At 40.6% G+C, this 14,193-nt stretch overlaps 1 protein-coding gene across 3 annotated transcripts in view; it reads right to left on the reverse strand.

Annotated features, from left to right (window-relative positions):
* pip5k1ca (phosphatidylinositol-4-phosphate 5-kinase, type I, gamma a) overlaps window positions 1–14,193 on the reverse strand; it is a 52,140-nt gene that overhangs the window by 20,661 nt on the left and 17,286 nt on the right. For all 3 annotated transcript variants that reach the window (XM_005733975.2, XM_005733974.2, XM_005733973.2), the window contains exons 2-6: window positions 10,064–10,095; window positions 9,054–9,140; window positions 8,536–8,666; window positions 8,320–8,437; window positions 3,696–3,848 (exon numbers count right to left, since the gene is read on the reverse strand). In XM_005733975.2, coding sequence (XP_005734032.1) covers window positions 3,696–3,848; window positions 8,320–8,437; window positions 8,536–8,666; window positions 9,054–9,140; window positions 10,064–10,095 — 521 coding nt within the window. The remainder of the gene's footprint in view (window positions 1–3,695; window positions 3,849–8,319; window positions 8,438–8,535; window positions 8,667–9,053; window positions 9,141–10,063; window positions 10,096–14,193) is intronic.

Genomic DNA, 14,193 nt, shown 5'->3' on the forward strand with positions numbered 1-14,193 from the left:
GATCCATTACACAACAGAGAGAGCCAACAGAAATGAAGGTTTTTCTCACAGTGCCATGTCATGTATATCAAAGTGGTTACTGGATTCTGTAGCCACAGGAGAAGAAAATCATACTTAAAAAGCACGACTCGGGAAAGAGTCGTATCAAAGCGGAATTTAAGCTTTTAAATTTACTGTAAGAACAAAAACCTTTGATGCTCCACCAGAGCACACAGTCAGAATGAAAGTATGACTGACAGGTTTTTGATCATTCTCAGTGCGATGATGTGAATTTTTATGTTGTGATTTTGTTTACATGTTTGACTTGAATTACTTATTAAAAATAAAGCAAATAATTAATGGTTACAGTTCTACAGTTCTTCATGCCTCAACAGCAGTTATAAGATGAGCTGCAATCATGAAATTTTGTGGGTTTGTAGGTAAAAATTTAAATATGTAATAGGGCTGTGCGATATGACCAAAATCTCATATCCCGATATAAGAATTATATAAATCACAAAAATTTAACATTTTCTGTAAATTCTGTGAATCTCGGGCAGCTCGACTTGAGTCTAAGGTTTATTTTTTTAGCACCTGGCGGCTCTTTTTTAATTCTCATCCGTAAATAATCTGCTCTTTCACGTGATTCAGTTTATTTTGAAAAGTCTCAACAGGATCTTGAGCTTTATTGTGAAAGGTTGATGTGGAACATAAACAAGCGGACACGCGATGCTGTTACCGTCGTTGTTGCTAACCACAACACAAAAACAGGCTCTTGTCCATCTGTAGTGTGGTTATATAAAATATAAGAGAAAGAGAGAACTTTAAGAAATTAAATTAATTAAATTGAGCTGAATGTATTGCATCAAACTGACTTGACTCTCATCTCGAAGAACATATGTCATAGCGAGAGCTCTGTCTCTGTCTAGGACTTAAAGACCAAACAGGAGTTTTCAGCGTAAAGGTCGTCGGTGTGCACACCCAGGTTGTTTCTTGCTGCTTTTTTCCTTTTTTTCAATATTTACAAGGTTATTCACTGTGAAATTTGTAAAGTGCTGAGGCACCCGAGGGAGAATATTCAGCATAAACAACCTGAGTTGCGATGTATGCCAATAAATAACACACTGAAAAATCTGGAGCTGAAGCCACTCCAACTCAGTTCTGGTTTACTAATCAACCTGATTGCCAGATTTGGCTTCCTGCTATTCTTCCATTTCCCAGAAATGTAAGTCAAGTTGAAGAATCACTATTTTGATACACTGGAGGAGATCCAGTGGAAACTGCAGATGCTCACGTGCAAGTGATGAGAAGGGGACTTACACAGAGCGATCTAAAAATAACAGCTGTGGAAGGAGAGCAGCGATGCCTGAGGAGTCCGGCTACAAGGGGTAATCGGCTGAATTCATATCTGACTGTTTTATTTTTTTTTGTGCAAAGTCACAGTCAAACTATTATCACTGAACAGAAATGAAAAGACACAAAGCACTTTAGATCATTTTTAGCTAAGCCAAATGCAATAACAAGATGAAGGCACACAAGGACATTTTAAAAAAGTTCTTTAGCAAGTACTTTCCTCTGTATCACAGGTTATGCCAAATATTTCAAGAATCAATGCAAACAAATTAGTTTGGCTGGTTCCTCAGTTATAAACCTGCTTTGACCTTGGGACTTGGGCCAGCTCAGTCCCATTAGAAAGATGAGAGAAGTGCAAAAAACAGAGGGCTGCTCCATATAGTGGTAACACACAGCAATCAGGGGTAAAAATGACTGCAAGAGGAGAGAGAAAGAGGAACAGACTCCGGAGAGATGAAGGATGACTAGAAAATGTGGCTGAAAAGACTAGGTACTTGGTGAATGACCTTCAGATGAGAAAAGCTTCTACAAAGAGCAGCAAAAAGAGAAAGAGCATCCTCAGCCCTCAGCCACACACAACCCTTCTGTCAGCGTTACGAGGGCAGAGCGGTGACGAGCCAACAACACGAACACGTGAGGCACGGGAGCAGAGGAGAGGGATGGAGAAGAAAAACGAGAGGAAGGATTTAAACACAAAGACAGAGCGAGAGGGGGAAATCAAGGAAAAGAAATCACGCTGAGAGAGCCACAGCAGCAGGAGGCTCTCTTTGGAGAGTGACAAGACATTAAAACACGAAGGACAAGCCATATAATAGAAGGGTGAATAAACAGAGGGGAGAGAAGTGGCAGCACGAAGTCAGTTACATCACTGTGGTCTGCATGCTGCCCAGAGCCAGAGTCTTCAGCCCACAACCATGAGCCAGTCAGCTGTTGAAGATGTGGAGCTCCACCAATGACTGCTTGTACGCTGTCTGTTATGTGTTTGCCTAAAATACAGATAAGTCTACAATACTCAAACTACTTCTCAATGTCCAAACATACATTTTTTGTCCTGTGTCGTGTTTCTGAGAGTCTTTAAAACCTCCCTCCCCTTTCTCTTGCCTCGGGCTACAGCCCGAAACTCTCCGCTTTTATTAAACCACTCGCTTAAGACCAATTACACCTGTGAAAATGTTTCAGAGCACGACCAAAACGATGGAAAAGGTCACAGTAAATGCGCTGAGACTTCAACTTCCTTAAATGATTAAACAAATTCCTGCAGTGGACTTTGCCCGCAGCTGTCGGTGCATTATTAAACACAAGGGCGAGGGCTATGAACCTGTGAGGCTGGATTAGCAGCATGGACATACATGGAGCTGTTGCTGGTTGACTTCTTTCAGAAAGAGGCTGTGAAGTTTTGGAGGGGGTGGGAGTGGGCTACTGTTGGTGGAAGTCATGCTCTGTCAGGCTTAAGTACAGTACATCCGGCTACTGAAAAACACCAGCCAGTCTCTTATGAAATCCTATGGCCTGAGGTTTCAGTCACAGAAGATAAAAGCTGTTAAGTCTGCTTTATTTGAAGGTTTGTGCTTGGAGGAAACATTTCCAGGATCTTACATAAACCTGAGAGCTTAAAAAAAACATAGGGATAGAAGTTAGTATTTAAATGAAATAATAATAAATAATAACCTATTATTTATTCACGATTTTCTTATTTTCTTCCATATATGCCTTATTACAGTTTTTCAACATAGCCAATATTTCAAATGATGAGGTCAGTGCATGTAGAAGTAATCCCTGTGTGCCAAAATGTCAGGTTTCAGACTGCTAATAGACAAATCGTTCTACTCTTGGCCTTTTATGATGTCATTAAGAACAGATATCCCTAAAATGGTCAGTTGAAGCTGTGAAAAAAGGGTAGCCAATCAGATAAAAGTTTCCTTAAATGCAGGCTGGCCTTAAAGAAAGAAAAACGGGAGCTAAATAGCTTGTTTCAGATAGAGGCTGCACTAAAGCCTGGCATAAGATAAATAAGGGTTATTTTTTTGAACTACGACTCATGCAAAGCATCTCTATTAAAATATGGATTTGTTAAAAAGTGTGGTGTCTTCAAACAAACATGCATAAGTACACAAAGGGTTCCCTGCCTTTTATCCAGTGCTCATGAATCTGTGTGTCTTGACGACAAGAAATTAGTGTGCGTTACTTAACGTAAACCTGAAAAGAGTTGCCAAATCCCAGTGAGAAAATAAATAAAACATGGAAGAACAGCTGCTGTGGCAGTTCATTTGAACTTCTTTGGTGGGACACGCCCATTTGAGCACAAAATGATTATCATTATTATTATTATTTTAGGTACGCTGTCATGCACACAATCTGCTTACCATGTAGTATCCAGGCAGCAGCTTCTGTAAGAATTCAGCCTCCTTGTGCATCACAGTCTTGATGATGAACTCATCGTCCTTTGTAAGGTAGAAGACTGAGCCACTCGCTCCAGGATTGGACAGCTCGATCAGAGGCTCGTTGCACAGGGAGTACTGCAGGGTTACACACAGAAAAATGACCAATGTTATGAAAAAGTTAAACAAAACAACTATAAATATAACTTTAAATAGATGAGAAAGAATATTGAGCTAATTTGACCTTACAATTGTTTACGTAGAGGATATAGTACTAAGTAAAAGTTCACTGAATTAGCTGTTAGTAGTACTTGTCTGCAAGACGCACAAATTGTACTACTTTGAAACTGAATGCAACTTCGTAGACAAGTTACAGAAAACATGTTTTTTTTAAAGTTGCAGTCTATTCGACAAAGTCATGGAACATGATCATTTCTTCAGTCAGTGTGAGTCACACTGACTCAGTAAATTGTTAACGGTGTTCAGATTTGACTGAGCCATGACTCAGAAGAGTTCGCCTAAGTACTTTAACTGCTTCCGTAAGCTCTGTATCACAGCCGCTGCTGCTGCCATAAAGGTGGAATTGGCTGAGTGGACCGAATCCTTTTCACCTCTCCCCGCATAGATCCCCCTTAACCCTTCCCATCTGGTTCTTTTAGATTACTGCAATCCATGCAAACGCTACCAGTGGAACACAAAAAAGCACAGAAAAATAATTACGGCACTTCATTATACATCTCCTCTGATACCTTCCTGTTAACAACATATTAATGAAGGATACCACGCTGACTAGAACTCTCTGTCTCTCTGGGGATCAAATCTATAAATGAGGAGTTGCCTGCAGTGCTGATAATAAACATAAACACTGGAAATCAAACACAAACACCAGCATGCTGAGACACAGAGCCCAAATTTGAATATTAATGAAACACAAAAGGCCATAGGACATATAAGGACATAGAATAAATATATATTTTACAGAATTACAATGGAAACAAACACAAAGCTGAAAGAACATGCTTTTAAAATTCCAACGTTGTAACCTTTTTTATACAAACACTCCCCATCCAACTTCCGCTAATTACTCACATTTGAACATTCTCCTGAATCAATTCCAACATTTTAAAACACACCTAAGCAGGACGGGAGGATAAGAATGTGAAGCTGACTAGGAATAGCAATAAGCAAACAGTTGGGAGGCTCATCTTCACACTAGGGCTGTTCGATATAACGATATATATCGGATAACGATATAAAAACGTCTATAGTTTCATTTTACACTATCTTTTGTTTTGTGGTGTCGTAAAATAAACAGTTTAGGGCAATATTTTTTCATGGTTTTGATGGTCACTGTAGTGGCTATATTAATTTCCTAAAGTTCTCTCTTTCTCTTATTTTTAATATAACCACACTACAGATGGACAAGCCCCTGTTTTTATGCATTGTCGTTAGCAACAACGACGGCAAAACCATCGCCTGTCCGCTGGTTTAGTTTCACAATAAAGCTCAAGATCCTGTTGAGACTTTTCAAAATAAACTGAATCACGTGAAAGAGCAGATTTACGGATGAGAATTTAAAAAGAGCCGCCAGGTGCTAAAAAATAAACCTTAGACTCAAACGTTAGAACAGGCTTTTCCCCGCAGCACGCCGTGTAATAAATACTCACAAAGAAAACGGCGGCCTTTACAACTTATGTCTAAAAATGTATAGTTTCATGCATCGGTTAAAACACTCGACTCCAGCTACATGACGCGCAGCAGGAAACACTTCACCAAGTCGAGGTGCACGAGATTCACAGAATTTACAGTAAATGTTACATTCTTGTGATTAATATCGTTATCGGACGATAGATGTCTTAATATCGGGATATGAGATTTTGGTCATAGTCGTCACAGCCCTACACTAAGATGTCTAATTTATCAGATGAGAAAGTCTCTTTAGGGATGTGATAAAACAGCATCAAATCTTCAGCAAACAGAACTGCTGCAGAGACTATTTAAGCTTTCTTTGTCTTTTTGGGTGTGAGAAAATCTAACATCTCTTTATCACTATTTACTGACAAAACAGAAAGGCCCATAATTGGCAGGTCCACAGGAAATAACAAAAATCAGTAGCTGCCGCCACAAATGTGTCAACAACACATTATCTCTTCTGCCAGGCCCTAATGATTTGTCTATGAATAACTAGTTGGTGGTAACACATAACAGAGTGACTTGTTAGAAAGGCTGGATTAGATGGTGCCAGTGCTACAGCCCCACAACAGCAATGGCTGAAGCTGTCACTCGTAGCAACACTAACAAGCTTATTGTTGGTTACGAGACAGAGGAAATACGACCAAAGTGTTCTGGTAATGCAAAAAGCCGTTAACCCTCCAAATTACCTTTTAATGGCAGCAATTTTCTACTGTAACAAATTACTTTTTAACATCCACCACTAATGAACTCTAACAACATCAGCTACCTGTGAGCAGAAATGGCTCATATACAGTAATTTTTTTATAGTGAGACTACATTTCAGTTCATAAGTCACAGAATAATTATGTTCTAGATTAAAATTTGAGCTTTTAATTGACTCTTATCCGTCACTTATCTGCTTTTACAACAGCACCTGGCTTGTTCATAATGTTTTATTATGTATTCTTAATGATTTCTGTCATCATTTTGTCTTTTTTTCTCTCTTTTTATGCATTCAGAAATGTTTCCATGCTGCTATTTTAGTATCTTGTAACTGGGGTTTAGAAAGATGCTATATAGAAATAGCATGTATCATCATCATCACTATTATAGCACTTTATGCCCATAAATTTTAGCCTTGCAGTTGAAGTGAAAGTTGTTTTTTTTTTAAACTTACAACCAAAAATCCACAGCAGACTGAACACTAAACATGAACATTAAGTCTTTCCTGTAGCACGTCTAACCAACGACCAGCGATCATGTAATGTAATCTTACTTTGGCCTTACTTTTGAAGCATTGTCTAAATTAATTTCAGTGGTCGTCAGTGCGTAAGTGTGCAAGTACAGAAATATCAGTGATATCTGATTTTAAAAATCATTGAAAGTTTTGTTGACTATGTCCCAAATTAAAGTGTTGACCCCTTAGGTTAGTGAGGTTTACAATGGTCCCTCGTTTATCGGGAGTTAAGTCCTAAAAATAACCCGCGATAGGTGAAATCCGCAAAGGAGTCAACTTTATTTTTTAGTATTATTATAGATGCTGTAAGGCTGTAAAACCCCTCACTACACACTTTATACACTTTTCGCAGACAGGCATGAACATTTTCACACTTTTCTCTCTTGTTTAAAAACCCTCAAAGTTCAAACCTTTGTAGAAAATAAGTCCAGTATTATAGAATGAAACCAAAGGCACCCGCGGTTGCCTTTGATGGTGCAAAACGTCTAATCAACATTGTTGTATTTGTTGGGGAGAAAACTTACAAACATTTAGTGCAGCACTATGGAATCACACTGCTAGCAATCGAAGATTTATATTAATTTGAGAAGGTGAACGCATTCTGTACTGTACAGGAGACATGGCACAAGATTGATTGACAATAGTCTACCGCCAATCAGGATGCAGAACGTAATGCACAGTAAAATAAATAAATAAATAAAAGCATGAAAAATTGCACAAAAAAAATTCAGCGAAATAGCGAGGCTGCGAGAGGTGAACCGTGTCATAGCAAGGGACCACTGTATACCACTTCCTCTGCTGCTGCTGCATTTTCTAAAAATTTCAATTCAGGATTTGTTGAGCACCGTTCAATTAACACCATCTACCAGTTAAGACAATCAACTAGATTGTCCTATGTTATGTCCAAGTGCTTAAGGAAATGCTTAAAAAAAGAATTAAAAGAGAATATGGACTCTAGATTCATATTATAATTTTGAGTTTATGCTGCGACCTAAAATCTGAATAATAAGTACAGCCAGTCAGTGGTGAAATGTCTCCAGATGACTTGCTGACTGAAAGAGAAAAGGGAGAAAAGCCAGCACAATGCTGTGTTTCCACGTGGTTGGAGTACCAATGCATTGAGGACAAGTGCACATGGAGCATGCAAAAACACTGACTAATCAGTGTATGTATATGCAGAGCGTTGAATCATGCAGCCTCCAGGTTCCCCAGACAGAGGAAGAGAGACAAGCTCCAGACCTGCCTTCTCTTTCTCCAGCCTTCTTCTCCTCTCCTCTCTGCCCTCTCAGATGCTGTCTCATGGCTTATTGTCCACATTCCTTTTCACTTAGCTCTCTACTAAGATCCCACTTTTTATCAAGAGTTTTTTTCTTCTAATTCTGTTGTTTACACCTCCACCCCAACAAGTTGCAGTGATGCCTTTGTCTGGGTCAAATCGGTTTGGCCACTATCGGCCGTTAAAAAGAAGTTTATTTATATCTAAAATTAGAAAAAAGGTGAAATGTCAAAAATCGTCCTTTCGGGACATTTGAAGGATATAAATGTTATTGATAAGGTGTGTGTAGATTCAAATCAAAGAGTGCTTTAACCAATAAAGGAAAGTCTGCTACCAACCTTGATTGGTCTGCTACCACTCAAGTGTTTTCAATGACCTTAAACGTAGTCTGGATCTAGAGACAAAGACGAGTGAACTCTTACCAGGTAGTCATCCGGCCTGATGCCAAACAGTTCTCTGAAGTAGCGGAAGGCCACAGGAGCGTACGTTTTAAAGCGGAAATCCGGGAAATGATGGGCTGGAGTAAGGTTGCTCCCTTCACTAAAAGTTTAGGATAACAACATCCGGTCAATAAATTAAAAAAATTCCACTTATTAGTGCACTAGAGGGCTTTAGTGGGTGTTTGGGTGTAACAAAACCTGGGGAAAAAGATGCTCTCCACCACGTAAAAGTCCTGCATTAACACATCTCTTTCAGGCTTGGAGCTCAGGTTACCCACTGTGTAACCGATGCCCAGCTGGATGGCACCTTTCAAGGCTGATGATGTGGTCTGCAAAAGAGGGAGTGGAGGAGGCAAAAATGAAATTCTTCATCTTCTTCTAAACCTCACAGGACAGTCTGAGATTGCTCTTTAGAAATGTTTCAGTAGAATCTAATGGTATCATCTATAAAGTGTACAAAGGCAATGAGTCTGCGTCATGTCATTTCATATTTCTGATTACCAGACAAACAGAAAATGCATATATTTCTTAGATAAATTAACCTCTGATAATAAAACTGACTGAAAGAAAAATCTTTATTTTCCTCTGGCCTCTAAAACCTTTTTTGGGTGTAACAGGGCAGGAAAACTCATTTTATAACACCTAGAGACATAGCACTATTCTTCGATAGCATATCAAAGGTCACTCTTAGAAACAGAAACTGTATAGTATAGCACCTTCTTATAAGTAGTCTCCCCTGATGCGTCCACCCCTCTGTGTCCAATCTTCTTTCCTTGACCAGGCTGGCCTGAGGATGAGGCCATCTGATAAGAAGAAGAGAGAAGCAGACTATTATAATCCGGTCAGCAGTACTTGCACTTCTTTATGAATGGAGACCGTTGAATGGCAGCAATTTCAACGTCTGATGTTTGTCATTTTGAAGCGATATACAGACTGTAGCTCAGCTAATGTAATGGAGCTGATGTAATGATTTTAGGATCTTATCCACTGCAAATAATTCTAGAGCCACTGTACGTAATGGTCACTGAGCTTTTGGTTTAAACTGGTATTTAAGTAGATTTAAATAATCTGCACACTCCTATTAAACAAATTGGGCAATACTTTAGGGCTTGCTAAAATGAGCGGTGTATAAAAGGGATTGATCAAATTAGGAGGATTAAAGAAGACTTATTATGCTTATTTCCAGCTTTGAGTTTGAGTCGCGGCTCAGAATAATTCCTGTTTATCTCATACTGGGCTTTAGTGCAGCGCCTCACTTCTTCCAATGTCTTAAGGAAAACATCCCTTTATTCTAATTGGGTGCCCCTCCCGAACAAAACTATTTGAACAACGTGCAGGCAGGGCTCTGTGCTGATGATCATATCTGCTCTCGCTGACACTGGAGAGAAGAGCAGAATAAAAAAGGGCCATAAACCATGTTTTTAGAGAAGGGTGGAGTGAGCTTTTGCCTCACTAAGGATTACTTATTCAAACTCAGGATAGTTTAAATGTAGCTGTATATATGTATGTAGAGAGCAAGGATACATGCTGATAAAATGTTGTGTCCTATAAATACAGACAAGAAGAAAAATCACTAATGCTTTTAAATATTTTGTGCTGTTTGTAGTGACATTGGAGGCGGTTTTCAAGCACCGATTAAAAGCCTCAAATGAAACCATTATAGTGGGATAGTATGGGACAAAAAGCAAAGTAAAAGACAGAGCGACAGGTGCAGGTGGTGGCTCACCTCTGTGATGAAGGCTTTCTTAGCAGCTGCATCTGTAGGAGAGGGGACAAGAAGAGACAAAGCACTGGCTGTAAGTCGCTCTGTGACAGAGAGGCTCCATTACTCAGCATCATTAGTCCTTCCCGTGACAAAGATGAATCCCACAGGGTGGATGCAGCAGCCTAACATTATGTAATGACAGTGTCAAACACAAGCAGGGGCCTGACTGAGTGACTGCAGGAAACAGTAACATCAAGGGCACGAAGTCCTTTAGAAAACCTCATGAACTACAACTGATTATTCTGCTGTGCAGGCGGCACTGAAGCCCATGTGTGTGATGGTTGGCTAGACTATGCACCAAAATGTATCCTATTTATTTGTTCCAATGCCAATAGGTTTATTCAGACATTTACAGTCCACCCACCCCAGCCCAAGTACAGGTTCACAGATACATGTGTGACTGCAAGCTCTCTTAATGAACTCACTTTAACTTTAACTCAATATGCCTCTGTGGCATGAATAAGGCACGGCGGGACCACAGATCCATTTTCTGAGCTATTTATTTACACTGGCTGCAGCTCCCAAGCTGCCAGCCGCACATCACACCACAGCAACAACCCCTGAGTCCCCGTGTTTTAACACCGTGGGTGTGATCTGCAGATGCCGTGCAGGTGCGTCCGCATATCATGAGACAAGCTTAAACATATTAGATAAACAGTTCTAGTATGGTGACAACGTGCTACACTAGTAAATACTAATCATACCAGTAAATACATGAAGTAAAGCAGTATCTGCCATGTTATGATCATTTCCAGCCTAATAACAGGATGTAAACAGTAGAGAAAGGCAATCAGAGTCCTGTTTCCACCAGGAAAGCCTGAAATAGACATAATTATAGACATATATAACACTCAGCATAATAATGGAGAGAAGGGTAGGAAAACAGGAAAGGGAGAACGGAAAATGAGCAAAAGAAAGAGTGGAAAGTGATGAAGAGGGTGGTTCAGAGATGGCTTCGGACAGAGAGGGAATTAATCAGCCTCACTCTGTTACTGTTATCATCATAACTGCTATCACACTCAGCAGCCCAGATGGTGGAATTTATGGAGAAACTGCAGCAACACAGCCTGACAGTTGGGAATAAATACATGATGATATGAATACAACTGATGAGACACTTTGATGAGGACACCAGTTTTGCTTATGTGATTACTTTTCACTTTTGGGAAACAGATGGAGCGGCAATGTTTAAAAGATTTTCTTGTGGTATTGTGTCAGTAAGGTTACAACACATCCCGTACCGCTGAGGAAAGCAGAAAGTTCCTCATTGCTTATGACAGGGTGATAGGCCTGAATTTGTTGGAGAAGATATTGCTTTCAAATCTCACTGCTGCACACCTAGAAACATGCAACCCTGCCGTTAGGACACAAGAGGAGCAGCTGGGTGAAAGCCCATTCAGCCATTTCAATTAATATTCAGCCATCGTGAAAGAAAGTACACCCTCTTTCAAAAATATAATCAAAAATATAATTAATCTTGAATTGTTTATCTACCACAAATTTAACCAAAATGCAGAAACAGTGTATTAGAAAGTACATCCTTACTGCTTACATGGGAATAAAGAGGTTTAGGATCAGCCAGGTACTGCTAATCAAAATAAACTCAGGTGTGAGGTTTTTGGAGAATTCAGGAGTGTGTTAACATGATGCCAAGGAGGAAAGACGACAGCAATGATTTAGAGAAGAAGGGTTCTATGAAGGGTTATAAGACCATTTCCAAACAGTGTGAAGTCCATCGTTATATAGTGAGATTATTTAGTGAAAAACATTCAAGACAGCTTCCAATCTTCCCAAGAGTGAACCTTCCAGTAAATTCCACCCAAGATCTAACCATACAATGCTTGGAGAAACTGCAAACAAACCCCAAGTGCTGCATCTCAGACTCTAGAGCAGGGGTGTTGAACTCCAGCCCTCAAGGGCCAGTGTCCTGCGGGTTTTAGATATCATCCTGGGTCAAAACACCAGAATCACATGATTAGTTCATTACCAGGCCTCTGGAGAATCCCAAGACATGACAGGAGGTCATTTAGCAATTTGTAAAATGGTAAATGACCTGTATTTTTATAGCGCTTTACTAGTCCCTAAGGACCCCAAAGCGCTTTACACATCCAGTCATCCACCCAATCACACACAGGTAATGGCAAGCTACGTTGTAGCCACAGCCACCCTGGGGCACACTGACAGAGGCGAGGCTGCCGGACACTGGCGCCACCGGGCCCTCTGACCACCACCAGTAGGCAGCGGGTGAAGTGTCTTGCCCAAGAACACAACGACCGAGACTGTCCAAGCTGGGGCTCGAACCGGCAACCTTCCGATTACAAGGCGAACTCCCAACTCTTGAGCCACGATCGCCCCAACTGTGTATTGTATTAGCTGTGTTGGATCAAGGACACATCTAAAACCTGCAGGACACCGGCCCTCGAGGCCTGGAGTCAACACCTGCGCTCTAGAGTTAGAAAAAGAAAAAGAAATGAATCAAGGTGCTGCAATGATCTATACATCAGCAAGATTGAAATGCTCTGGTTTAATGAACGGAAGCAACGCTTCAAAGAAGATTCAAAATGATGTGAACGGCTGATAAAGTCATACAGGTAACAATTATTTCAGATTACTGCTGCTAAAGGTGATTACGTTTAATTTTTCATGCACCGCTTCTGCACTTTTTTCTGGTAAAATAGTCAACCACATGATTTTCATTATGTCCTGATACATAAAAGCTTAGAACTGAAAGAGGGTGTACCTTCTTGTAAAAGGTGGCACAGAATCAGCCATTAAGTACAAGTTGGGTTGAGCTGCAAACAATTTCAGGAGAATTACCTTGGGATCACTTTCTACTGTTGTCCAGAAGCAACTGTGTTTGCTTTATTCGGCACAATTAATGGACAATGTCTTGAAAAGCTGCAGTGCAAGTGTGAAAACATCTCAGGTGGTGGAAGGAAATGTAAAAGGGAAGCTCATTTTGTTTTTCATGCAGCAAATGTTACCAGATCCCAGCGTCTAAATGTGCACAAGCTTTTGATGGTTTAAAATGGGTTGGCTCTGCTCCTCCGAGGAAGCAATTTTCAGAGTGCGCATTACTGTGAACAATTCACAACAGGCTAAATGAGAACAAGAGGAGAGTGAACATGACTTTCAGCCTGGACTCTGCAGAGACTTCCTCTTCTAACCAGCACACTATGATTCACTGTCTCTCGCCAGCTGAGACACTAACAGCTAATACCTATAAGCCAGGGTTGTACAGGAGTGGGAGAGCATCCTCACAGCTTGACTTGGTGCTTGCAGCTCAAATGATAGCCAGCCTCTCTTAGTCTGCCTGCCTGCCTCTCGTGCATGCCCATGTGACTGAGCCTCACAGTAGCCAGTTTTCCACCCCTCCTCCTGCTCCGTCTCTCTTACTTGCTCCCTCTTCCACACACATATTCACACTGGGATGCACAAACAAGCGTGCTACGACAGCTTCCTGCAAGGTGGAACAACCAGTAATAAAAATATGGGTAAAACAAAGAAAAGCCAATGGAGGAATGTTTGCAGTGCAGAAAGACACAGCTGCTTTCAGTGTGCTTACTATTCATTTTGCCTGTGTGCACATGCATGCGGTTGGCTGGATTTTTGTGCTTCTTCCACATCTCTCCAGTCACTTCAGAGTGTCTGCTCCAAATGTGTTGCATGTGTTTGTATGCAAAGGAATCTAACTAACTGTGGCTACATCTCTTCCTTTCCACATGCCTGCACCTGTCAAGACAGCCCCAAGAGTGTGTATGCGCGCAAAGGTATGTGGGATTGTGCAGTGACTGGGAATACACAAGATTAGGTGTGTGAGTCAAAGTAACAGCAAACCACACATTGGGTCCATACACTGCAGCTGGATGGCTGCCTTCTCACAAGCTCCTGTAAGATATCGGTAGTCTGCACAGGCATTGCATTAAGCAGCAGTCTGAGTGTAAGATACTTACAAGGCTTTTTTAAATCTAAGTCTAAATGTAACTTGTTGTATTCACTCAAAGAATCCATCCATCCTCCAGGTCTTTGCCAACATTAAGTAAACCCAGACGAGCCATTATTAAATTACTTTAAATTATGGAAAGAAGGAA

Source organism: Pundamilia nyererei, unplaced genomic scaffold (genome assembly GCF_000239375.1).
Source record: "Pundamilia nyererei isolate P.nyererei 1_Seehausen unplaced genomic scaffold, PunNye1.0 scaffold00056, whole genome shotgun sequence".
Classification (NCBI taxonomy): Eukaryota; Metazoa; Chordata; class Actinopteri; order Cichliformes; family Cichlidae; genus Pundamilia; species Pundamilia nyererei.